The 26612-nt window shown below is 40.5% G+C and overlaps 1 protein-coding gene across 1 annotated transcript in view; it reads left to right on the forward strand.

Annotated features, from left to right (window-relative positions):
* Window positions 1-6290: 6290 nt before the first annotated feature.
* Window positions 6291-26612, forward strand: part of COL1A2 (collagen type I alpha 2 chain) — a 56753-nt gene continuing 36431 nt past the window's right edge. Inside the window, exons 1-10 of the mRNA XM_089687134.1 lie at window positions 6291-6326; window positions 7793-7876; window positions 10429-10479; window positions 11786-11830; window positions 19854-19907; window positions 20002-20055; window positions 22086-22139; window positions 22395-22448; window positions 23848-23901; window positions 25157-25201. Of these exons, the coding sequence (XP_089543260.1) occupies window positions 11792-11830; window positions 19854-19907; window positions 20002-20055; window positions 22086-22139; window positions 22395-22448; window positions 23848-23901; window positions 25157-25201 (354 nt within the window). The 5' untranslated portion in view covers window positions 6291-6326; window positions 7793-7876; window positions 10429-10479; window positions 11786-11791. The remainder of the gene's footprint in view (window positions 6327-7792; window positions 7877-10428; window positions 10480-11785; window positions 11831-19853; window positions 19908-20001; window positions 20056-22085; window positions 22140-22394; window positions 22449-23847; window positions 23902-25156; window positions 25202-26612) is intronic.

Raw genomic sequence — 26612 nt, forward strand, 5'->3', positions numbered from 1 at the left:
ATTTGACAAAGGGCATGTTAGATATTGTAAATCCAGTAGGTTATAGTCAATTTAGTTCCACAAAATGCAGAATAACAAGATGAAAACAATGGTGAGCAGGTACACAGGTGAAGAATCCTGGATGGACCTTCTAAGGTCTACATGGACCCTTCTGAGGTCCAGCACTTGGACGGTTCCATCCCCATCACCATCTCCACCTGCATGCCACCGGTAGACACATCAGCATCTTCTCATTGGTTCTGGAGAGGCAGCCTGTCCCAAAAATAAATCCAGATTTTCTTTTTTAACCAACAAACTGTCCACGTCCTCAAAGAGAATGGAACTAATTTAACAACAGTGCCTTCGTCACCACCTCTCCTTTGTTGCCAAAAGTGGTGGGGTAGGCAGGAGAAGGGAGCAGCACATGACCTGTACACTGTTAGATCCCACTCCTCATTGGTCTACAGTGCCTTGATGACACTCTACAGAGGGAACCTCCTGCTGTATAAGAGGGAAGGACCAGGCATTATTATTTTAGCATCAAGGCAGCAGGTTTCTGCTAAGAAGGAAACATTGAAACCAACACTGTATGCCTGCAAACCATAGGAGTTAATACCACCCCAGCTCTGTACACAAGGAGTCTGCATGACTAGACACTAGCCATGCTCAGCTTTGTGGATTTACGGACTTTGTTGCTGCTTGCAGTGACTTTATACCTAGTAACATGTCAAGGTCAGTGCTTGTTCCACATTTTCTTTTTACTCTTTTTTGTCTTTTTTATCGCACAAACTGGGCTAATGGGTTCTGTCTCAGCATGCGTGGTGTTTCTTTCTTTTTCTTTTTTCTTTTTTTTTGTTTCCCCCTAATAGCTGCATTCTGCTCCTTGCTCCTAATGGTTAATTGCAAACACTAACCAGATGTTTTCTGTAACCAGTCATCATGGCAAGAAGCCAAGAATGCACTTTAAACATTTTCATGCTCGGTGCTTAGGTAGGCTTTTATTCAAATCCAGAATACAAGTTTGGTTTGGATAGTCCTTTGTTAACGTGGCTGCAAGTTATTCTTGAAAAGAGTTATAAGGATGCCAAAGACAAAAGTTTTTTTGGCACATCTGGGAGACAAGGGCGTTGTACTGTATTGTCTGGGCTTTGCAGCTGCATGATGAGCGCCATCTACTGGCTGTTTTGTGTTAGTGCAGGGGACCTCAAACCAGCATGAAACAAAGTAGAAATTCATGCTTTCCAAAGTTTTTAAAGTACTAGAAATTTTAATTACTTTTGGGAAGAGCTTGAGAAATTGTTTCATCTGGGATTTTGTAAGGAGATTTAGAAAAATATGAACTGTTAGGGATATTTGAGGGATCACTTTTGTTGACAATATTGAGGTTTTTCCATCAGCTCCCAACCGCAGCAATCATCCACCCACGCTTTTATTACTGTCCCAGTTTTAAATAATGAAACAAGCAAACTGAGCATTGAAATTGCTTTTTTTTAACATTTGGTCGACTGAAACTGGCAAGGAAACCCTCAAAAAGTGCAAATTTTTGCGATGAAGTTCCACAATTGGCAGCAAAGTTACCAAGAGTATGGAAATCTGGAATTTGATTTCTGAAGGACACATTGGGGGCAGATTTACTAAAATTGGAGCACTTAAAATCTGGTGCATTTGTGCACAATAACCAATCAGCTTCTAACTTCAGCTTGTTCAATTATGCTTTGGCAATAAAACCTGGAAGCCGATTGGCTACCATGGACAGCTGCACCAGATGTTGCACCATCCAGTTTTGGTAAATCTGGAATCATTTTGGATGAGGTATGCAATCCACCTTTTAAAGAACCACATATGCCAAGCAACAGCAGCATTTAATTATATATATAAATATATATATATATATATATATATATATATATATATATATATATATATAAAATATGCACTGCTGGGATGGAACTGTTAATTATTCTTTATTTTATTTTACGTGGCCAGACCACCAGACCACCGGAATGTGATATGACTCTTTTTCAGCTGATTAGATACATTTCCTGGATCCTCCTGCCTGAATTTTGAAGCTGGAGCATGCTTGAACCTGTGGTTCCCCAGCAACTCAAAGGCCAAGGGTTGACAAAGCCAAAACAGGCAAAGAAAGGGTGAATGAACATGACTTCTGAATTTTCCCACAGCTGCCTCTAGGCATCCCCATGTACAGACTGGTTCCCTAAGGAATGCAGTTACATATTGGAGAAATGGATGGTTGCTCCCTCTGCTGGACATTTCAAGTCATAGGTCCAGTAATGCAGAGCAACAGAAAGTAGACCAATTTTGATACATATATGGAGTGAAATGCAGCAAGGGTGCAGCAGGGCAGAAGTTGTTTGATGTGTTCTTGAGATGTAAGCTCATATATAAAGTCTGTGACAGTCAATGCAGTAAGCAGATAGTGTAGGGATCAGGTATCTCTAAACCTCAGAAGTTATATTATATAATTCCTGCTATACGTGCTTCCTTTTAATAATATTTATTACTAATATCTTAACCTGGCATAGGATAGAGAAAGGCAAAGTCACTTACTTAGACATTAACAGAAACATTACAAACAGATGATCATTAAATACAACTCAAGACCAGATTAGGTTTTCTACATTTCTGCATTACACAAAAATCTTCAAAGTTTTTTTCCTTCATCTACAAAGTGATCTGCCCTCCTTGACATTCTCATCATAAAATATAAAGCTAATAGGGTTTTGTAATAATAGTGCAAAGGACAGTGCTTTGGCTCTAACCCAAGTCAGCCAATCTTAGATCAGTTCTCAGAAGCCTAGAGCAAGTGGGTAAATTAAATCTGATTTCTCATTGGCTACTGAGGGTTAGTGCACAACCCCCTGCCTTTTGTGCCATATGATACATTATATGTATGATACATTATATATATATATATATATGTATATCATTTTATATAGATTATATATGTATATATATATAATTTTTTTATTTATTTATTTTATTTTTAATAATACATTCTATTTTTCATTTTTTATTATTAATGTTTATTAACAGGACCGTGATATATAAGCTCTATTAAACACAAAAATATTAAGAATTTGGTTACTTTATTATATTTTAAATTGCTGTTATTACGTTATATTTTAATCTTTTTTTCTTTTTTTTTCTCCTCCTGTGTTTCTCCTGAGCAGAGGTCAGTATATTAAATCTTTTTTCCCTATTCTTCATCACTTGTATATTTGCTTAGATCAAATAATTGGAAGTCTATTTTAAGCCTTAATGGAGATTTCTGTATGGATGACCTAGAATGTGACTTTCCTGAGCCCACCCAGACTTCCTGAGTGGGCAGGTTTTACTGGTGGGCTCCCTTCATATAGGGGGCAAACATGGCACAGTGCAATGATCCCAGTGACAGATCTGGGAACAGACTTAAAATATTCTCACCACTGGATTTAAGCAAGTGGACTTTGCACTTTATTTCAGCAACTTCAAAAACTTTGTTTCATTGGCTGGATCTAACCAGATGTGGATACAAAGTTACAATCTAATGGATATGTATTACTCTAGCTTGGGCACCTTGACTTTTCCAGCCAAAAATTTCACTTTGGAGTTATTGAAACAATATGTTTGCTACTGACCTCTTCTTTTTTGCCGTGGAAGCAGTTGGTCGGTACTTATAATTTAGGAAACAAAATGTCCTGCCATAAGAATATTCCTAATAATTATTAATTCATGAATTATTATTAATTATTAGTTTGAAGTGTTATTAAGACTGGGGACTTTGATGCCTTTACTTATTTTCTTTTTTTCCTTTTTCTCTTTCTTTTTTGACTTGTAGGACGGAAGGGTAAGCATATTCTGTGTTTTTTAAGTTGCATGATTGAATACACAAATTGTATCAGTTATTGGAGACAATGGGATGGAATGGAATGCTGCAGGCGTTTCGGATGAGTTGTGGTCATGGGAGGGGGGTGGTAATGTGTTTGCCTGGGGTGACAGGTGTGGGTGCAGGTCCAGGCAACTCCAGGTATGGCTCCTGAGGCTATTTGTAAGCAGGTGACTCTACTTCATAGATGTCCATCAACAATCATTTGGACTTGTCATGGAAAATGCTATTTTACTACAAACCTGCACTTGAAGAAATAGGAAAGCTGCCATTGCTGACTTCTTTTTGAAAATGCTAGCTGCCTGGCTATCTCTGGGTTCAATACCTTCGAAGCCACTGACCCTGAAAAAGCATGCAGCAAATAAAGTCAGAAGAAAAGCAGAACCCTGTGGGGATGGTTTACTGAAGCAAATAGGCTGTTGACTTTACAAGGGATTTGTTTGTTTAACGTAGTGTATAGGGCACAGATCTACTCAGTTTCATCATCCAATCATGTGCAAGCAAAAATATATATTTTTTTAATTTTCCTTGCACATGATTGGGTATTTTTGCAAAGTGATTTTTTGCTTCGTTCACTAAACTAAGGGAAAATTCCCTTTAAAAGTGAACCTTATCTTGCAAAGCGAACAGCCTATTTGCCTTTAGTAAACTAATGCTATTGTCTGTATAGGTGTTCCAGGTCCGAGTGTTGAGGCCATTGGAGTACATGGCATCCAGGCAGCTAGCATTTTCAGAAGGAGGTCAGCCTCCACATTTCTCTCTGCAGGATTCCTTCCTTATTGTTGTTTCAATTGTCATTGCTTAGTGTAGTAAAGTATATCATAGATAGGTTTAAGGTTCCAATAACATGTAAGCCTTAATCCTATCAAATGACATAAAATTTTAATTAACATTTTCAACAACTGCCTATAAATGTATACAAATGTAGGACTACTTGTATATATGTATATATATATATATATATATATATATATAAAATATGTATCAAGTCTATGTACCAGGACTGCTTGAATTTAAACTCAATACAAGACTTGATCATGTGTGTGGATGGCCCTTTAAAAATATTATTCTGATACAGTGGATCCAGGGCCAGAACAAGGGGTGGACAGGAAGGGCAGCTGCCCTGGGCACAGAGAAACAAGGAGGCAAATAGTGGGCTCAGGGTGGTACACCCATTCTACGTCATGTATTAATAGTGGGGGAGGGGGCACAATTCTTGATTCTTGCCTGGGAGCTGGGCAATCCTGTTCTTGTGCTGAGTGGACCACATGCAGTCAGCGATAACACAATGTTGGGGTTTAGCTACACATGAGATTTTTATTTTCTTAGTAGCATGAAATTAACCCCTTGTAGATAACTGTCTCCTCTGTCATTCTCCTTCTGCTCTTCAAATAAAAACTCCATGTGTAGTTTAGCCCTTAAATAACTGTTCGCCAGGACAGTGTGATGCCCCCTGGCAGTTAAAAATACTAGAGTACCCATAGATCCTACCAGTCTGTTAATAATGGCTTGAACCTATATTTCATCAGTTAATGGATAAACACCAAAGATGGGCTTCACAGGAGGATTTCAGTTTCATAGTGTCACAAGATTAACCCTATTATGACACTTGCTTTGGCTAAACCAAATAGGTTAGAAACTAGCTAGTATGGAATTAAAGATCTTGGGTGCATTCAAGACATAACATGCAATAATCAGGCTTCATCCAGTCTTGTGTTGCTGGCTTGGTTTAAATGAAGCAGCTCAGGGTAGCATTTCCTATAGTCCTATTCAGTTATGCAAAACGTTTGATATAAAGTGCATTAAGCAAAACAGTCAATCAGAAACCACTTTGTACCATTCCATATGTACAATCATTGAATTTGGTTGGATGCGGAGGGTGATTGCATTTGCCCCATAGGCACCGTTACTTGCTTTTTATGCCTTTGAATAAACCCAATGTTGTGTTGACCCACCTTGGGTTTTGCAGGTAGCTACAGATATGTATTTGATGAGGATGTGGACAACTGAAATGTAGAAATATAAGTTGGATGTGGGCTTTGTAATGTCTAAAATCTATGGGAAGGATTGGCCTGACTGTGTCCAGCCAAGACTTGAGCTTCTCAGGTGGCAGTATGTGGACCTCAGGGGCAGTCCAAGGGGCTTGTTGGACAGTTTATAAAGTTATATTTTGATAGAAATAATTGTAGTGGGTGGTCTTGGGGATTCAAAACTGAGTAAGTGGCTTGGAAAGTGTGCATGGAGGGCTACAGACAATACCTTGGGCAGTGATGGGTAGAGGGAAACCAGCACACACCAGTTAGAGATTATCTGTTATAAATGGTTGTCTAAATGATTACACTGAGAAGCTCAGATCTAGGCAGATGTATCAGTTCTGTGCTATGTCTGAGCTGCATACGCCTACTAAGCATTTCCTTATCTGCAGGGTCCCAGAGGAGATAAGGGCCCACTCGGAGAACAGGTGAGGACAATAAAACTTTCCTATTATCTCTATATTATGAATGCTCAACATTAAAAAGTCATTGTAATGCAAATATAGACAGTTTTGGAGATTTATTTTCTTATTTTTACTGTTTTTTGTATTTTTATATAAGAACTATCTCCAGTGATGTACTGTATATAAATAGTAGAGAGAGACAAAAAGAGACAGTGATCTCCTTTTAATATAGGGATACAATTAAGTTAATTATGAGTGGGTTTGATCATTATTTTTTAATTATTTGGCAATTTTTACACTGGATGCAAATAATTTAATACACATATATTAACACAATATGGGATTTTTTAATGGGTTTTCTTTAACTAGCATAAGAAGCTAACGAGTAGAAATTCAGCATGTGCTATCTTTGTGAATGTGTGGTAACAAAGCTAATAAAAGAATATTGATCTTTAATACAAAATTCTGGTATACTTAACGTATTCCTTCATATGAATAGAATATATATATATAGTATTCTTTTGCAAGTTTGTAACATTTGCTGCTGTAGCAACAAAGCCAATTAAAGTATTATGGAAATGATAGTTGCTGTTTGCCAATATGCAGACTGCTCAAGGTGAATGGCTCACCAGAGGCTCCACTGCATCATTTCCAAGTGCCATTCAAGCTTGTTGCACTCCAGCAAATGATTCAAAAAGGAAAGAAAATGAATCATTGCACTCTGGGCAAAGCCTAGACTGTTGTGATTCATTTTCTTTTTAATTTTTGTACATTTTCTCACTGTATGCCATGTTGGTGTTCCATTAGAATGAAGGTTGGCAATGGTTTCCCAAGAATGGAAGGTGTACCATTTTAAATTTTTGGCGAGCTGAAAGGATACATAGTCTTAAAAATGTACTGATGTTGAGTTGGAGGATCTACGCAATGGAGGAGATTTGCTAAATCTGGAGCACTCAGAATCTGGTGTAGCTGTGCATGGGAGCCAATCAGCTTCTAACTTCAGCTTGTTCAACTAATCTTTGACAATAAAACCTGGAAGCTGATTGGTTTCTGTACAGATCTGCACCAGATTGCACTCTCCAGTTTTGATAACCCCCCCCCCCCCACCCAATGTCACCAAAAATGGTGTATATTTTTATACAAGTAAAACCCATATATTTAGTAAATCATATGCAAAGCTGTTTAGAGGAAAAGCTGTCTTGTATGTCTAAAATAACAAATCAGGTTCTAAATGGTTTGTGATGCAAACAAATACGGAATTATTGGATAGGCAAGCATCTCTTCTTCAAACACTGTTATGGACGATGCTCACAGTACACATGACAGGCATAGGTAGTAGCCCAAAAGAACCAATAAGATTTCAGTTTTCAGTCCAATGGCACATAACTGCTGCAAGCTGATCTCTGATTGGTTAATATTGGCAATGTGTTTGTTATTAAATATGCTCAAGGCATGCTTGATAAATCATTGTTTCGATCTGCCATTTTTAGGGACCCCCAGGAAGACCAGGCAGAGATGGTGAAAATGGACAGCCCGGATTACCCGGCCCCCCTGGACCCCCTGGACTCGGTGGAGTAAGTCCAATAATGCTTTTAACTTTACACTACTCAATGATCAAAATAATATGCTCAAGTTATTGGCAGAAAAATATTGCCAATTTCCAATTACTGTCTAATTTTCTGCATGGTACATTATCATCCCTTTATTCCTTGGGAGTCATATGGCCTGGTAATCCTGCCATCAGGGATCCAAGCCCACAATAGATTAGAAATCATCGCATGGTGTTTTTTCCTTGAGTACAAACAAAACAGACTCAAACCCATTTGTGATAATATAAACACCTTTCAGTGCGGTGCTTGTCGGTCTCTGTGAACAAAAAAAGCGCTAGGTGAAATCACAGCACACAAAATTGCACAAGGGTACAGAATAGTCCAACCTCTAAAAAGAAAGGGCCTCAATCCCTGCATCCAGTGGGGTGCAAGGCTCCTAACAGGGACAAGGCACTTTAGTCCACCTGGCTGTAACGAGGTGGACTCCAGTCCTTAGTAGCCTTCCAACACTGGTCCACCAAGCTGAAAGCTCTCCGGAAAAGGGACCAATGAAGTCCACAGATCCTCCCCTCCTACTTCAGGGTAGGCCCAGATAAACCTTCACCCTATGTCTTCTCTGTACTGGAAAAAAAAAACAACCTACATGCAGTATAGGGCTTGTGCAATAAATAGTGAGTCATGCTAAATAAATAAAAAGTGTCCAGCTCAATACACATGGCAGGTCTTTTAGGCCAATATAAGAATTACTCTAGGATAGCCAAAAGCCCTGCCCAAGAAGAATTGTGCAAGAAAAGTAGTAGTGACGTGACCTAGTGCCAGTTAAACTCAACCCATGGTGCCTTTCTAGCATCCCTGGGCTGCCACCCCCAGGGGGTACATCACTAGGAACTCCTGACCAGACAAATGCAGCCCCATTCCTAGGGATGGGAGTGCCTAGGGAGGCTTCTGCCTACAACCAGGGATACGCCAGGCCAGAATCATCCCAGGAGGAAAGGATCCCACCTCAAGCACCCACTTATTACATCAGGAATTACTAATTGCTATCCCACCAACATAGGATGACAGCATTCTGTTTCCGAAAACAAGACAGATACTACACTTAATCTTGGTCATGCCAAGCTTGTTTTTAATTTTGGGTAGTGTAAGTAAAGTTTAAAACTACTGTAGAGTTTTTATTTTTGCTTTTCCTGTCCCATTAGGATGATCTCCCTGCACTTCCTTGTCTGTAGACACAACAGGAAGTGAGAGGTGATCACTCCAACGTGAGGGAAATCCCTTTAAAAGACAGCTGTCATTGGAACATGTGCCCCATTGAAAGATTTTCTCTCTATTTCTCGTCTGGTGACAACTGAAAATGTTTGAGTTAACCTCACTTTCTGTCCAGGCGTTGAAACCTGGCCAAAGAGAGAGGCTACATCTCCACACAAAGACACAGAAGGCAAAAAAAAACCTGGAAGGGGTTCTAATGCTTCTCCATTCTATCAAAAAAGTTTTGACTTTACTGTTTAGTAAGCTACCATACTTTAAAAATGTAACCAGTATTTTGATTGGCTATTGTGGGCAATGAGACATTTTCTTGTTAGCGCACTTTTCCTACATAAGCCTCTCTATGGTCCTGTTATGTAACCAGTATTTTGATTGGCTATTGTGGGCAATGAGACATTTTCCTACATAAGCCTCTCTATGGTCCTGTTATGTAACCAGGCATATGACTTGTTGTTAATAAAGTAAATAATAAGAAAATTAGCAAATTAATTACCCATAAATGATTAATAGTAATGGCTGGAGGATTCAGAGATGCAACAGGAAGCAAGAAGGAATCTCCCGAACGTGAGGCAAAATGCCCTCTTAGACAGTTGTTCCCAGAAAAGTTGTCCCCATTCTTATCATGTGTTCCTGTTTTAATTGCACATTTAAGATTACCCCTCATTTCCCCACCACAACAAGGCAACGCAGCTCTGAAGAACATGTGTTGCATCGCTTTGCAATGCACTGTATTGCGCTACCATGCACTGTAATGCATGGAAATAAAATGCTTTTTCTTGTTAATTGGCAGCCCATTCAAAAGGAATGAGCTGTCTTTAGGCAATGCACATTAATGCATGACACAACTCAAAATAATGTGCAACATAAAAGAATGGAAAAGTTAGAATGAGCCCTAAAGTCGAATCCTAGCCAAAAAATTTGTTTCTTGGTAAGTACTTGGAAAAAGCAAATACTTAGCTCAAATTATTAGTTGTCCATGACAACAAGAATTCACCTCACTTTCTGTCCTTCTGAAAGCCTGTGGTAGCGGGGAAAGAAAAAAATGAGGGTCACTGGTACAAGAAGTCTTACAAGCAATAATACAAACCTGACAAACCTGGGTACTCCAAGGAGAGAATTCCCATCACTTCCTGTACTTTAAGGAAGTAAGGGGAAATTTACCCTATAGGAACACAGAGATCAGATAGAACTTGACAAGTTCTATCCCTTCTCTACTCTCTTGAAAACTAAATAAAAAGGTTCTGTATGGAGTTTGGTCCTAACTGATTGATTCTACCTTTAAAATAATTGCATATTTTTTTTCTTTTCAGAATTTTGCTGCTCAGTTTGATCCTTCCAAAGCTGCCGAACCTGGCCAACAGGTAAATAAATGCCTATTGAGTTGATAATCATTTTATTTAAGATAGTTACCCTCATCAGCACTCATCAGAGCAGTCATTTGCTGCCTAAAGGAACATTTGTATGTTGGTTTAACCCAGTCTTTCTCAAATTTTTTGTCCCAGAGGAACCCTTAAAATAATTTTCAGGTCATGGGGAACCCTTGCTAAACCAATTAATTGACAGTCTTTGGGAACAATGCCCCTTACTTTGATAGCCACTGGCAAGAATGCCTACTTACAGTGGTGATCAGAATCCCACCCTAAGCTAAAAAAGATCATTAGTTTCATGCAACTGACTTTGTCAAGTGGTTTTGGCCTAAAAAATTACCTATTCATGCACCATCAAATGAGAAGTCGGTCAGCCACAGCTCAAGGTATCCCTAGCAACATCTGGGGGAACCCTAGAGTTCCATGGAACCCTAGTGGAGAATGGCCGGTTTAACCAATGTTGACATCAGAGGAGTCTACTTTCAATTCATATGGTCTCAGCATCAGTTGTTAACCATCCATTAGCTTCACATATCTTTCCTTGGTGATTTGTACAGTAGTGTCCACCTCAAATTGATCAGAAAAACCATAGTAAAGGTTCCATCTCTAAGAAATGGATTTCCAAAACCAAAGCAGGACTTGTAATGTCATCAGCCATAGTATTGCACAAAATATCTGGAGATATGGAATTGTCTTGGAACTGTTGTCTTGGAGGCCCAGAAAGACTAAAGAAACTAGCATGTGTTTGAATTTGGCAGCAATAACACTTAAATATCTGTTGAGGATAGAGTTGATCTCTTAAAAATAACTATTTCTAACTCTTGACAGCCACCAAGTTCAGCCAATCAGGATTAAACAAAGACATGTGAAATGAGGGCTAACATCTCATGAAGTGAGCAGCTTGGGAGAATTGTTTGGGTGGCTGCTGGGCCACCTCACATTTATCATTTAATGTGGAATATCTTTTGGGGTAGGTGGTCTTTTGTCATAATGTGCAAAGCAAACATGTACATTATGGCACAATTACCATTGAATGTGTCTTTCTCCAGCGATGTGATATCTGCACTCCCCCCCCTGCTCCGTTCCTGAGATAACATCTACTTATGATGGTCTTCTTCCAGGCCCAGATCACTTGTACTCTACAAGACTTTTCACATAGGTGACCTTTGACCCTGAAACATTTTGAGCCAGGAAGTTACCATTGAAAATGTAATTCTGATGCCTTAATGATGTCTCATCTAGCACAATGTAATCCTGTTTGTATACCACTTTATTCATAATCAACATCATTTTTTTATAGGGTATCATGGGACCAAGAGGACCTCCAGGACCCCCTGGATCTCCTGTGAGTATATTTCCTGGAATGGAGTCATGGGAATCGCACAAATTAAGCTTAATGTGACAATTGTTTGATTGAGTTTAGGAATTGAGGTGCAATAGTACCAGCAACAGGGATAATAGGACACAGGAATTGTGAGTGACATGGCGGTTTAGGAGTGGAGAGTCCCAGTTAGCATTGTTTTTAGATTAATTAATAAATCTAGAATAAAGACTTATAGCCCATTGATCGGGATAATGGAAACTTGAATAGTGAAGCTTGTGGCTCTAGAATTATGCATGGAATAACTAGAAAAAAAAAATGTAATGTGTGGATGAGAAATTATGGAGTGCTGTGACTGTGATTGGTGGATTATGTGTCACTGGTGTTAGAAATAATCTAGCAATGCTTGTTATAGTGATGTGTCATGGGGCTCAGGGGCAATGTGGTATTGAGGTTTAGAGTGATTTAACACAAAGGATAGGAGTAATGTGACACTAGATTTAGGTGTGATGTAACACTATGGTTAGGAATGATGTGACACTAGGGTTAGGAATGATGTGACACTAGGGTTAGGAGTGAAGGGACACTAGGGTTAGGAATGATGTGACACTAGGGTTAGGAATGATGTGACACTAGGGTTAGTTGTGATGGGACACTAGGGTTAGGAATGATGTGACACTAGGGTTAGGAGTGATGGGACACTAGGGTTAGTTGTGATGTGACACTAGGGTTAGTTGTGATGTGACATTAGGGTTAGGAATGATGTGACACTAGGGTTAGGAATGATGTGACACTAGGGTTAGGAGTGATGGGACACTAGGGTTAGGAATGATGTGACACTAGGGTTAGGAATGATGTGACACTAGGGTTAGGAGTGATGGGACACTAGGGTTAGGAATGATGTGACACTAGGGTTAGGAGTGATGGGACACTAGGGTTAGGAATGATGTGACACTAGGGTTAGGAGTGATGGGACACTAGGGTTAGTTGTGATGTGACACTAGGGTTAGGAGTGATGTGACACTAGGGTTAGTTGTGATGTGACATTAGGGTTAGGAATGATGTGACACTAGGGTTAGGAATGATGTGACATTAGGGTTAGGAGTGATGTGACACTAGGGTTAGGAATGATGTGACATTAGGGTTAGGAGTGATGGGACACTAGGGTTAGGAATGATGTGACACTAGGTTTAGGAATGATGTGACACTAGGGTTAGGAGTGATGTGACACTAGGGTTAGGAATGATGTGACACTAGGTTTAGGAATGATGTGACACTAGGGTTAGGAGTGATGGGACACTAGGGTTAGGAATGATGTGACACTAGGGTTAGGAATGATGTGACACTAGGGTTAGGAGTGATGTAACACTATGGTTAGGAATGATGTGACACTAGGGTTAGTTGTGATGGGACACGAGGGTTAGGAATGATGTGACACTAGGGTTAGGAGTGATGGGACACTAGGGTTAGTTGTGATGTGACACTAGGGTTAGGAGTGATGTGACACTAGGGTTAGTTGTGATGTGACACTAGGGTTAGGAATGATGTGACACTAGGGTTAGGTGTGATGTGACACTAGGGTTAGGTGTGATGTGACACTAGGGTTAGTTGTGATGTGACACTAGGGTTAGGAATGATGTGACACTAGGCTTAGGAATGATGTGAAACTAGGGTTAGGAGTGATGTGACACTGGGGTTAGGTGTGATGTGACACTAGGGTTAGGAGTGATGTAACACTAGGGTTAGTTGTGATGGGACACTAGGGTTAGTTGTGATGTGACACTAGGGTTAGGAATGATGTGACGCTAGGGTTAGGTGTGATGTGACACTAGGGTTAGGAATGATGTGACACTAGGGTTAGGAATGAAGTGACACTAGGGTTAGGAGTGATGTGACACTAGGGTTAGGTGTGATGTGACACTAGGGTTAGGAATGATGTGACACTAGGGTTAGGAATGATGTAACACTAGGGTTAGGTGTGATGTAACACTAGGGTTAGGAATGATGTGACACTAGGGTTAGGAGTGATGTGACACTAGGGTTAGTTGTGATGTGACACTAGGATTAGGAATGATGTGACACTAGGCTTAGGAATGATGTGAAACTAGGGTTAGGTGTGATGTGACACTAGGGTTAGTTGTGATGGGACACTAGGGTTAGTTGTGATGTGACACTAGGGTTAGGAATGATGTGACACTAGGGTTAGGAATGATGGGACACTAGGGTTAGGAATGATGGGACACTAGGGTTAGGTGTGATGTGACACTAGGGTTAGGAATGATGTAACACTAGGGTTAGGAATGATGGGACACTAGGGTTAGGTGTGATGTGACACTAGGGTTAGGAATGATGTAACACTAGGGTTAGGAATGAAGTGACACTAGGGTTAGGAGTGATGTGACACTAGGGTTAGGTGTGATGTGACACTAGGGTTAGGAATGATGTGACACTAGGGTTAGGAATGATGTAACACTAGGGTTAGGTGTGATGTGACACTAAGTTTAGGTGTGATGTGACACTAGGGTTAGGAATGATGTGACATTAGGGTTAGGAATGATGTGACACTAGGGTTTGGTGTGATGTGACACTAGGAGTAGGAATGAGGTGACACTAGGGTTAGGAATGATGTGACACTAGGGTTAGGAGTGATGTGACACTATGGTTAGGAATGATGTGACACTAGGGTTAGGAATGATGTAACACTAGGGTTAGGAATGATGTAACACTAGGGTTAGGAATGATGTGACACTAGGGTTAGGCATGATGTGACACTAGGGTTAGGCATTATGTGACACTAGGGTTAGTTGTGATGTGACACTAGGGTTAGTTGTGATGTAACACGAGGGTGAGGAATGATGTAACACTAGGGTTAGGAATGATGTGACACTATGGTTAGGAGTGATGTGACACTAGGGTTAGGAATGATATGACACTAGGGTTAGGTGTGATGTGACACTAGTATTAGTTGTGATGTGACACTAGGGTTAGGAATGATGGGACACTAGTATTAGTTGTGATGTGACACTAGGGTTAGGAGTGATGTAACACTAGGGTTAGGAGTGATGGGGCACTAGGGTTAGGAATGATGTGACACTAGGGTTAGGAATAATGTGACACTAGGGTTAGGAGTGATGTGACACTAGGGTTAGGTGTGATGTGACACTAGGGTTAGGAATGATGTGACACTAGGGTTAGGAGTGATGTGACACTAGGGTTAGGAATGATGTGACACTAGGGTTAGGAGTGATGTGACACTAGGGTTAGGAATGATGTGACACTAGGGTTAGGTGTGATGCGACACTAGGGTTAGGAATGATGTGACACTAGGGTTAGGTGTGATGTGACACTAGGGTTAGAAATGATGTAATACTAGGGTTAGGAATGATGTGACACTAGGGTTAGGAGTGATGTGACACTAGGGTTAGGAATGATGTGACACTAGGGTTAGGAGTGATGTGACACTAGGGTTAGGAATGATGTGACACTAGGGTTAGGTGTGATGCGACACTAGGGTTAGGAATGATGTGACACTAGGGTTAGGTGTGATGTGACACTAGGGTTAAAAATGATGTAACACTAGGGTTAGGAATGATGTGACACTAGGGTTAGGAGTGATGGGGCACTATGGTTAGGAATGATGTGACACTAGGGTTAGGTGTGATGTGACACTAGGGTTAGGAATGATGTAACACTAGGGTTAGTTGTGATGGGACACTAGTATTAGTTGTGATGTGACACTAGGGTTAGGAATGATGGGACACTAGGGTTAGGAATGATGTAACACTAGGGTTAGGAGTGATGGGGAACTAGGGTTAGGAATGATGTGACATTAGGGTTAGGTGTGATGTGACACTAGGGTTAGGAATGATGTGACACTAGGGTTAGGAATGATGTGACACTAGGGTTAGGTGTGATGTGACACTAGGGTTAGGTGTGATGTGACACTAGGGTTAGGTGTGATGTAACACTAGGGTTAGTTGTGATGGGACACTAGGGTTAGGAATGATGGGACACTAGGGTTAGGAATGATGTAACACTAGGGTTAGGAGTGATGGGGCACTAGGGTTAGGAATGATGTGACACTAGGGTTAGGAATGATGTAACACTAGGGTTAGGAGTGATGGGGCACTAGGGTTAGGAATGATGTGACACTAGGGTTAGGTGTGATGTGACACTAGGGTTAGGAATGATGTGACACTAGGGTTAGGTGTGATGTGACACTAGGGTTAGGAATGATGTGACACTAGGGTTAGGAATGATGTGACACTAGGGTTAGGAATGATGTGACACTAGGGTTAGTTGTGATGGGACACTAGTATTAGTTGTGATGTGACACTAGGGTTAGGAATGATGGGACACTAGTATTAGTTGTGATGTGACACTAGGGTTAGGAGTGATGTAACACTAGGGTTAGGAGTGATGGGGCACTAGGGTTAGGAATGATGTGACACTAGGGTTAGGAATAATGTGACACTAGGGTTAGGAGTGATGTGACACTAGGGTTAGGTGTGATGTAACACTAGGGTTAGGAATGATGTAACACTAGGGTTAGGAATGATGTGACACTAGGGTTAGGAGTGATGTGACACTAGGGTTAGGAATGATGTGACACTAGGGTTAGGAGTGATGTGACACTAGGGTTAGGAATGATGTGACACTAGGGTTAGGTGTGATGCGACACTAGGGTTAGGAATGATGTGACACTAGGGTTAGGTGTGATGTGACACTAGGGTTAGAAATGATGTAACACTAGGGTTAGGAATGATGTGACACTAGGGTTAGGAGTGATGGGGCACTAGGGTTAGGAATGATGTGACACTAGGGTTAGGAGTGATGTGACACTAGGGTTAGGAATGATGTGACACTAGGGTTAGGAGTGATGTGACACTAGGGTTAGGAATGATGTGACACTAGGGTTAGGTGTGATGCGACACTAGGGTTAGGAATGATGTGACACTAGGGTTAGGTGTGATGTGACACTAGGGTTAGAAATGATGTAACACTAGGGTTAGGAATGATGTGACACTAGGGTTAGGAGTGATGGGGCACTATGGTTAGGAATGATGTGACACTAGGGTTAGGTGTGATGTGACACTAGGGTTAGGAATGATGTGACACTAGGGTTAGTTGTGATGGGACACTAGTATTAGTTGTGATGTGACACTAGGGTTAGGAATGATGGGACACTAGGGTTAGGAATGATGTAACACTAGGGTTAGGAGTGATGGGGAACTAGGGTTAGGAATGATGTGACACTAGGGTTAGGTGTGATGTGACACTAGGGTTAGGAATGATGTGACACTAGGGTTAGGAATGATGTGACACTAGGGTTAGGTGTGATGTGACACTAGGGTTAGGTGTGATGTGACACTAGGGTTAGGTGTGATGTAACACTAGGGTTAGTTGTGATGGGACACTAGGGTTAGGAATGATGGGACACTAGGGTTAGGAATGATGTAACACTAGGGTTAGGAGTGATGGGGCACTAGGGTTAGGAATGATGTGACACTAGGGTTAGGAATGATGTAACACTAGGGTTAGGTGTGATGTGACACTAGGGTTAGGAATGATGTGACACTAGGGTTAGGTGTGATGTGACACTAGGGTTAGGAGTGATGGGGCACTAGGGTTAGGAATGATGTGACACTAGGGTTAGGAGTGATGGGGCACTAGGGTTAGGAATGATGTGACACTAGGGTTAGGTGTGATGTGACACTAGGGTTAGGAATGATGTGACACTAGGGTTAGGTGTGATGTGACACTAGGGTTAGGAATGATGTGACACTAGGGTTAGGAATGATGTGACACTAGGGTTAGGAATGATGTGACACTAGGGTTAGTTGTGATGGGACACTAGTATTAGTTGTGATGTGACACTAGGGTTAGGAATGATGGGACACTAGGGTTAGGAATGATGTGACACTGGAGTTAAGGGTAATGTGGCACTGTGGGTAGGAGTGATGTGGCTCTTGGGTCAGCAATGATATATTTCTTGAGTCTGGGGTGATGCAATACTGTGGTCCAGGTTGATGTGCCACTGGAATTAGAGGTGATGTGGCATTTGAATAAAAAGTGAAATGGCATAATGGCTAAGAGTGATGTGGTACTGCAGTCAGGGATTATGTGATATTGGGTTAGAAGTGATGTGACACCACAGTCAGGGGTGTTGTGGCATTATAGTTAGGAGTAATGTGGCAATACATTTACAAAATATGAAACGCTGGTGTTGGATTTAGGAGCAATGTCATTCTAGAATTAGGGGTGATGTGATACTGTGGTTATGGATAGTGATGTGCTGTAGCTCGGGGTTTTGTGGTTTTGGGATTAGGAGTGATGTTATCCTGGATTGAAGGATGATGTTGTACTAGGGCTAGAGGGCATTGAGATTTCAGTTGAAGTGGTACTAAAACTATAATTGTTGTGAACTGGGACATGAAGTGCAATTTGGATTGGGGATAACCTAACAGAGGGTCAGGAGTGATCTGGCAGTTGGGTTGAGAGTGGTGGAACACTTGGATTAAGGATGATGTGGCAGGGAGTTAGCGGAGATATTGCATTGCAGTGAGCTGTAGGACCCAGGGGTTTGAAGTAGAATGATGTGGCAATGGAGTGCTGTTGCACTTGCAATTGGAGCAATATTGTTATTGGCTTAGGAGTGATGTTGCACTGGGACTAGGGATAATGTAGCATTTGCATGATATTACTCTGAATGTAATAATGATGTGAGAATGGGTGTCAGACTAATGTTACACTGAGGTTTGGAATGATGTGGTACCAGGGTTTAGAATGGTGTGGGTGGCATTAGGTTTGGAAATGATGTGTTACTGCGGTTTTGAATGGTGTGGCATTGCAGTTTTTAATGGTGAGCTACTAGGAGTTAGAATGGTGTGGCCCTAAGCTTTGGAATGGTGTGGTACTGGAGTTTGAAATGGTCTGGTAATTATGTTTGGAATGGTGTGAGACTGGGTGCAAAGATGATATGGCACTGGGATTTGTAGCCATTTCACACTGAGGTTTGGATTGTTGTAATCCTGGGAAATGAAGATGTTCTTTTTTTTAAATGCCCTAAAGGCAACCCTAGTAATGAGTGAAGCTCCTTTGGCATTAAAGGTAATATGTTACTTGACCAAGACTCAATTTACTACTTGAAAAATGGGTGATTTGAATGTAAGAGTGGTGTGAGACTAATCTTGCACTAAGGTTTGGAATTATGTAGCATTGTACTCTAGAGTTTGCAATGATGTGCCATTGGGGTTGGGAATGATGTGATACCGGGGTTTAGAATGGTGTGGCATTAGTTTTGGGAATGATGTGGTAGTGGGGTTTGGACTGATGTGGGACCAGGGTTAAGAAGGATGTGGCGATGAGGTTTGGAATGATGTGGCACTGGGTTTTGGAATGATATGGCAATAAGGTTTGGAATGGTGTGGCACTGGGTTTTGGAATGATATGGCAATGAGGTTTGGAATGGTGTGGCACTGGGTTTTGGAAAGATATGACAATGTGGTTTGGAATGGTGTGGCACTGGGTTTTGGAATGATATGGTAATGTGGTTTGGAATGGTGTGGTACTGGCTTTTGGAATGATATGGCAATGAGGTTTGGAATGATGTGGCACTGGGTTTTGGAATGATATGGTAATGTGGTTTGGAATGGTGTGGTACTGGCTTTTGGAATGATATGGCAATGAGGTTTGGAATGGTGTGGCACTGGGTTTTGGAATGATATGGTAATGTGGTTTGGAATGGTGTGGTACTGGCTTTTGGAATGATATGGCAATGAGGTTTGGAATGGTGTGGCACTGGATGCAAAGATGATATGGCACTGGTATTTGTAGTCATGTGGTTCTGGGATTTGGAATGATGTGACACTTAGGTTTGGAATGATGATGATGAAATGAAGATGTTCTTTTTTACATGCCCTAAAGGTGATATAATACTTAGTTTATAAAGAGAGGGTGGACACTGACAACAAATCTAGGAAAAGTGATTTATTTTATCAACATTCTGTATAACAGTAATGATATCCTCTTTGTTTTCCATTTGTAGGGCTCTCAAGGTTTCCAAGGTCTTCCCGGAGAACCCGGTGAACCCGGTCAAACTGTAAGAGCCCAGCTTTATTTATAATAATAATAATTACTATTTTATTAATGTACTGTAAGTCTGCATTATTAATCATATTCCTTTATATCTTTAGGGCCCTGTAGGATCCAGAGGACCCACTGGTGCCTCAGGCAAACCTGGTGAAGATGTAAGTAATTAAGACCATTTCATACTATACCATGCACCTTTTTATGGAACCTCATATGCCTTTTATATCACCAACTCACAAAAGACACTTTCTGTGCTATAATACTGGATGTCACCAGAAATGAGAGCAATGAAAAAGTGTTTGTTTTGCCCACTGTATTAGTCAGATACCAAATGCAGCGTCTAACCTATGGTAGAAGATTGAAGCTGCTATTTAATTAGTGGCTATGGGCATCAACTGCTTTTTATTTGCTCAAATATTAAAACATGAGGCCCCAATACAGTAACATTAAATGACATCCAGCTAACAGAATTCTGTAGTCATCCATCATACGACTGGAAATTAATTTATGTCATCTAATTCTGGCTGCCACAGAAAATGTAGTTTTGGTCACATCTTCAAATCCCGTGTAAACCCTATATATACCAAAAAGTGACAGATTCTTACATAATTAGTCCTTTACAAAAACAGCATTCAGAAATAGTTTTCAAAACCTATTCAATTCAAAACTATCAAGAAATATTTCTATAATATTACTCTTTCCTCCCTGGTGGTATACCCTGCTAACATAAATAATCCGAAGATAAAAGACGATGACATATATGTCACTTTGCAGCCCCACCACCCATATAGCCATTTCTGCCAGGAGTTATCAGTCCACCATGAGGTGCCAAGAGAATCCTCTCTGTTATCACCTCCTGAAGCCTCCCGAGATGAGCTTTCCAGCATTGTAGAGTTACACAGGAGTCTCCTGGACTATATAGTGGCACATAGCTCTACACAGAGATGGGTTGTTCTTGGATACATTTTAAAGTATCAATCTCTGTTAAGATCATGAACATTGTACAGAAATGTTGATAGTAACATGTTAGCAGGGTTCAAATTTGCATGTTCAAGTTGGCCATACACAAGACGTGCAGCTGTCGGCCTGTTAGGTGACTACACGTGCATGAGCGGGGCTACGAGTGGACATCTTCTTCAGTAACTATCTCTATAAGTGGACACCTGAATGTAGTTAAAAGTAGGACTATACATATACTGTATATATATATATATATATATATATATATATAGATAGATAGTTGTTTTTTTTGGGTTTTTTTACTGGAATAGATTCAACATAGCACAGTAGTCTACTCTAATGGCCAGCCTTGAACCAAGCAATGGTCATGCCAACATACTCTACAATCAAGAGAGTCACCCTGTTTATTTTAGCCCTCTCACCCTGTCTCCCTGCATTATGTTGATTTTTTATTAATTTACCAACCAACCAAGGTCACTTCCTTATCAATCAATAAACTCCCATTTCAGCAATGTATGAATGTATATATCATTAGATAGCTGCTGCCATAGTGCTTCTGTTCAAAAGAAGGATTTATAAGAACCTTGCATCGTTATGCATTGCCCCTCAGATCCCTATCGGAACCCCTATGGGGTTGCAATTTTTGTCTCACCTGCCCTTAGACCCATGTAGGCAGGCACAGTCTACTTTCTCCACTGACGGTGGTGCTTGAATGGAGCTGTACTTCAGCTGGAGGCGAAGTCAGGGGAAACCTGGTTGCTCTGTGGTTCCCTAGTCCCTGGGACAGTTTTCTGGTTTGCTTCACTGCATCCAAATGACCCCTTGTGCCCATCTTGGGTCAACAGAGCCTTTTTTAGGCCCCCAGGGTTTAGCATACATTTTACAAACTGGATGGGATAGGGTAAGAGCACACATCTGTCAGGGAAAGTGATAGCAGTAGGGAGAGGTTCCAGACAAGTAGGAACAAGCTAGGGACATGTCATCCTGCATCAGAATCTTCCCCTTTGGGGTACCGGCCACCCTCTGAGACAGACGCTGTCGCTGCATCTGATCCCACACCTCGCTGCATCTACCCACATCTTTAGTAGGTGCTGCATCACCCACTTGCATGCCTAATAAGTTTAAACTATATAACTGTACATTATCTTAGCAGTTTATAAAGGAACATATAACTGGATGTGTTTACCTCTTTTCTAACAATTTATTTTTATTTTTTGTTTCCTTTTAGGGTCATGCTGGCAAAGCTGGAAGACCTGGTGAGAGAGGACCCGTCGGCCCACAGGTATGAGTACTTAATTTTTCAGCAATATTAATAAGTCTGACCCACTAAAATCAGTATGGGCTTGGACTTTGGAAGCCCATATATCGCAACTGAACTAGTTTGAACATCAATAATTTGATGTTAACTCCCAAGTGATAATGAGCACTTTTGTGGAGGTGTAAATTTTTAGAAAATTAGAATCTGTTACACTTTATTTATATTCTTTAAAAATTCAAGTTTACACATTTATGATTGATTCTCCTTTCTCTATTGTAGGGTGCTCGTGGTTTCCCCGGAACTCCTGGTCTCCCTGGATTCAAAGGCATTAGAGTAAGTTCCAGTTTACAAAGGAACAAATATAATTTAGTTGTTCAACTTAATGTCAAAAAGAATATAAAATATTTTATTATTATTTGTATTCTGTTTTTATATATACAAAATTGTGATCCTTATCATTCACCAAAGAGTCTTCTTACCACCCATATAAACTGCATATGCTTATTTAGCACATTGACAGTATGTTGGACCATATTTTTCACTGCTCAACAAAAAAGGCTTATGCTGTAAAGTTCCTCATCTACAAGCCATTGGAGTTGACTTACTTAGCATAGTACGTTAGATGAAGCTTCACCATTCAATAATATACAAACATTTTCATTTTTCTACTTAACCTTGCACATGATTGGGTAGTTTAAAATGGATCATATATTCATGAAGCTAAATTAACATTCTCTACTCCTTTAATAAATCAACCCCATTGCATTTGTATTTGCCATGACAGTGCAAATGGACCGAACGCTGTTACAATTATCAAAACATTGAGGTTCATTTCAGAAAAGAGAGCATGGAAAGTGAATGTTCAAGCTTAGCAATTGAGGTTAAGCTAGGTTCACTTTAATTATCCAATCACTTTCAAGCAAAATCTATTTTTTTTAATATCCAATGTACATAATTGGGTACAAAGTGAACACAGGGTCATTTCTTTTACAAAGTTAAGAAAACATTCACTTTTCTAAGTGAACAGCATCTACACCTTTACTAATTCTCCCATTACAACCCCATTGTCTTCTTAAACGGTAAGTTTTAATAAAAATACACAGTTTTAACTTGTTATTATCAATCTGGCAAGATTTTCATTTAATATAGTTTATTAATGTTTTACCATTTCACATCCAATAGCAGAAAAAAATTACTGCTTGAACCTTGAAGAAAGGGACATACCCTGAAAGCTTGTCCTGAAAAATTGTATGTTAGTGCAAATAAAAATGTGTCAGGACAGTACTCAATAGTTTCTGTCACAAGTGCACTAATACAGCTACAATCACCTCAAGCACCTCCCGTAGTAAAATGTACGTTTGCATTAACTAAGAAAATTTTAAATTGATCAATAGCATAAATTGCATTGGGTGCTTATAAATGACCCAGTTAGCCTTACTGTGTATATTTCAGCCAATGTGTGCAATGTACATAACTCTGGTTTCTAAAAACATTCTTTTTTGGATTGGGGAAAGACACCAATCATGTCCTACTGTTACTCTAAATTTACCTTATAAAGATTCCTAAATTAAATTCCAAAAATAATGTATTACATGCATATATGCATCAAAACTGAAGATACATGACAAATTAGAACTACAGTGTAAGAACATAGCACTTTCATCAAATTTGTATGAATATTTAGGATTCTGGCCTGGTAGAGATTCTAATTGTACTTTGTGTTATCTTTCAGGGACACACTGGTTCAGATGGTCAGAAAGGAGCTCCTGGAGTTTCTGGTGTGAAGGTAATTTTCTGTCTATTTTCTCTTGTATAAAGGGAACACTTGCGAAGAGATGAATAGATCTCAAACTCGAACTTCCACCTCTGGGATTGCTGAGGTTCAAATTAAAGCTTTGTTTCAGTCCCTGGCACCATGGAACAAAAACAGCTAGTTGAGGCCAAAACATTTTCATGGTCGTGTTTTCATTGTTGGATGTCTTGGCATCAATGGGTTTGTATGTATTGGTGATCCCAGTGAAAATAGTAAAGTTTTAAATGGTACCTGAGAAATCCCAGTTGTGCTAGGCCTTACAATCCCTTTGTGAGTGATGTGGTCTAGATCCAGGTTTTTTGGTGGACAGGTAATGAGGTGGATGCTTAGCACATGTCATCAAAGATCTAGCCAGCTAGATGTTTCTTCTGTTCACCTTAAGGCGTTTGCTAACATGGGTGCATCTAAAGCTTATAGATGGCTGGCAGATGTAAGAGCCTATGACAGCTGCCATCTTTCTGCAGTTTATTATTTTTATTACCGGTACTTTTATAGCACCATGAATTTAGTGCTTTGTATAAATATTGCTCATTCACATCAGTCCCTGCCCTCAAGATGCTTACAATCTAAGGTCCTCAACTCACATTCATACATACACATAATAGGGCCAATTAACCCATGCCAGTAAAGGGAGAACATTGAAACTGTGGTTGGGATTCAAACCAACGACCCACAGCACGGTAGTGCCGTGGTTGGGATCAGGGGCGGACTGACCATTTGGAAACTCGGGCGCTGCCTGAGGGGCCGGGGTCAGTAGGGGGCCCCATGAGATGCCCCTGGTGCCTTTTTCATAGGCTTTTTTGAGTTTGGGCAAGGACACAGGGGCCCCATGATCCCCTATTGCCCGGGGGCCCCATGAGTTTTCAGTCCGCCCCTGGTTGGGATTGAAACCAATGACCGTAGTGCTGATAGGTGGAAGTGTTTCCTTACACTGCAGAGAAGGTACATGATATATAGAAATTCTATGTCTTCTGGCATTGAATCAACCTGATTGCATAACACTTTAGTTGTATTTTTGTCACAAAAGATGCACTTGTCTTGAGATATTCAGGAGAGTCAGTGATGTAGGATTGTCCAGGGTAGGTGCCATAGATACAAAAACGATCCCTTTATTCCCCAGCCAGCAGTAAAGTTTGTTATAAAGCATATTTGTCTTTTGTTAATGAACTTGTTTGTTAATGAATTCATCATTTTTGATGATCACTTGACCTATTTTTTTCTCTTTTAGGGAGAAAATGGTGCTAATGGTGAAAATGGTTCCCCAGGTCAAGCTGTAAGTATATTCTTTTCTGTTTTCCCTTGTTATTTTTTTGTCTATTGTGATAGTAATTTGTCAAAACAAAAGCAAAATTGTACTATTGTTATTTAGAACAATGGTCACATGAGCATTCTTGGCCAACAAAACCCTGAAATCAGCTTTATTCAGTAAAGCCTTACCTTGCAAGGAAAATCCTTTTTGATAATTGATTCTTCAAATGACACCTGCCATGCTAAGAGGCAACAGTGGCCACAGAAATTTACTTGCTTCTTGATTCAGTTGTAACAGACTGATCAATGAATAACCTTTGATAATGGCTCTCTTACATTATAAGTGCATTAAAGGATAAGTTCACCTTTTAGACAAAAATAATAAATGCACATTTTTGTGCAAGTAAAAAAATGTGCATTTATTATTTTTGTCTACAGGAGCTTGGAAAGCATTGCACCAGTGATCAGTAGATCGCTGATGCCATGCAAGTCACCTGCAGACCTGTCAGAATATCTGCATATCGTACGGGATGTAAGAGCAAGCAGATATTCTGACAGGAAGCTTCAATAAACTACCACAGCACCGTGGTAGTTCATTGAAAACTACAAGCTGATAGCCGCTAAGGCTGCTGGGACTTGAAGTTCATTCATTCACAGAAGTCCGTGAATGAATGATGTGGCTGTGTGGGCAGAGCTCCTCACTGCTGCACTGTTTTCAAATCTGATATATAGTATGGGGAGACTTCTTCCCGTACTATCTGCCAGGGGAAGGGAGGATGGCGGGCGGACGGCAGCTTCGGCTATGGGAACATGTTACACGTTCCACCCTAAAAACGGGTGGAACATGTAACATGTTCACAAATTTGAACTTATCCTTTAATTAAGCTTGACTACTTGCCAAAACATAATTGGTCTGGCTAGATCACTCTACAGACCAGAAAAAAATTATGTTGGGGTCATGTCTATCTTCTGTATTATGAGCTCTAAGAAACGTACCTGGTTGGAGGCCAAGGTGACGAGAGGGCTTCCCTTGTGGCTAAGGTCCAAGAACCCCATGAGGTGATAACATTAAGTGCAAGTCTCAAAAGAGCACAGGTGCTGTTAGCTTGATTCACTGAGAACTGTTTTAGGAAGTATCCAGCTAAGTGCTCCTCAGGCAGGTGGTTAGGAGTGATGGCAAGAACACAAGGGATACTTTTGGTACAGTAGGTCCAGTGTGGCAGCAAGTGATATGTTAACATCTGTGGAGGAAGCAGGATCAGACTGGCAAGGAAAAACTGTGAAAGAATAGCAGAGGTCAATATCTCCAGAGTTGTACACAGGAGGTCAACAGGATGCAAGGCAATAGTGTAGTCAGGAACACAGCCAAGGTCATGTCCAGCAGTTAGGATTAGAAGGCGTCAGAGTGGTCAGGAGACAAGCCAGAATCATACATG

This window comes from Staurois parvus, unplaced genomic scaffold, assembly GCF_062004578.1.
Source record: "Staurois parvus isolate SC_StPar_1 unplaced genomic scaffold, SC_StPar_1.0 ptg000418l, whole genome shotgun sequence".
Classification (NCBI taxonomy): Eukaryota; Metazoa; Chordata; class Amphibia; order Anura; family Ranidae; genus Staurois; species Staurois parvus.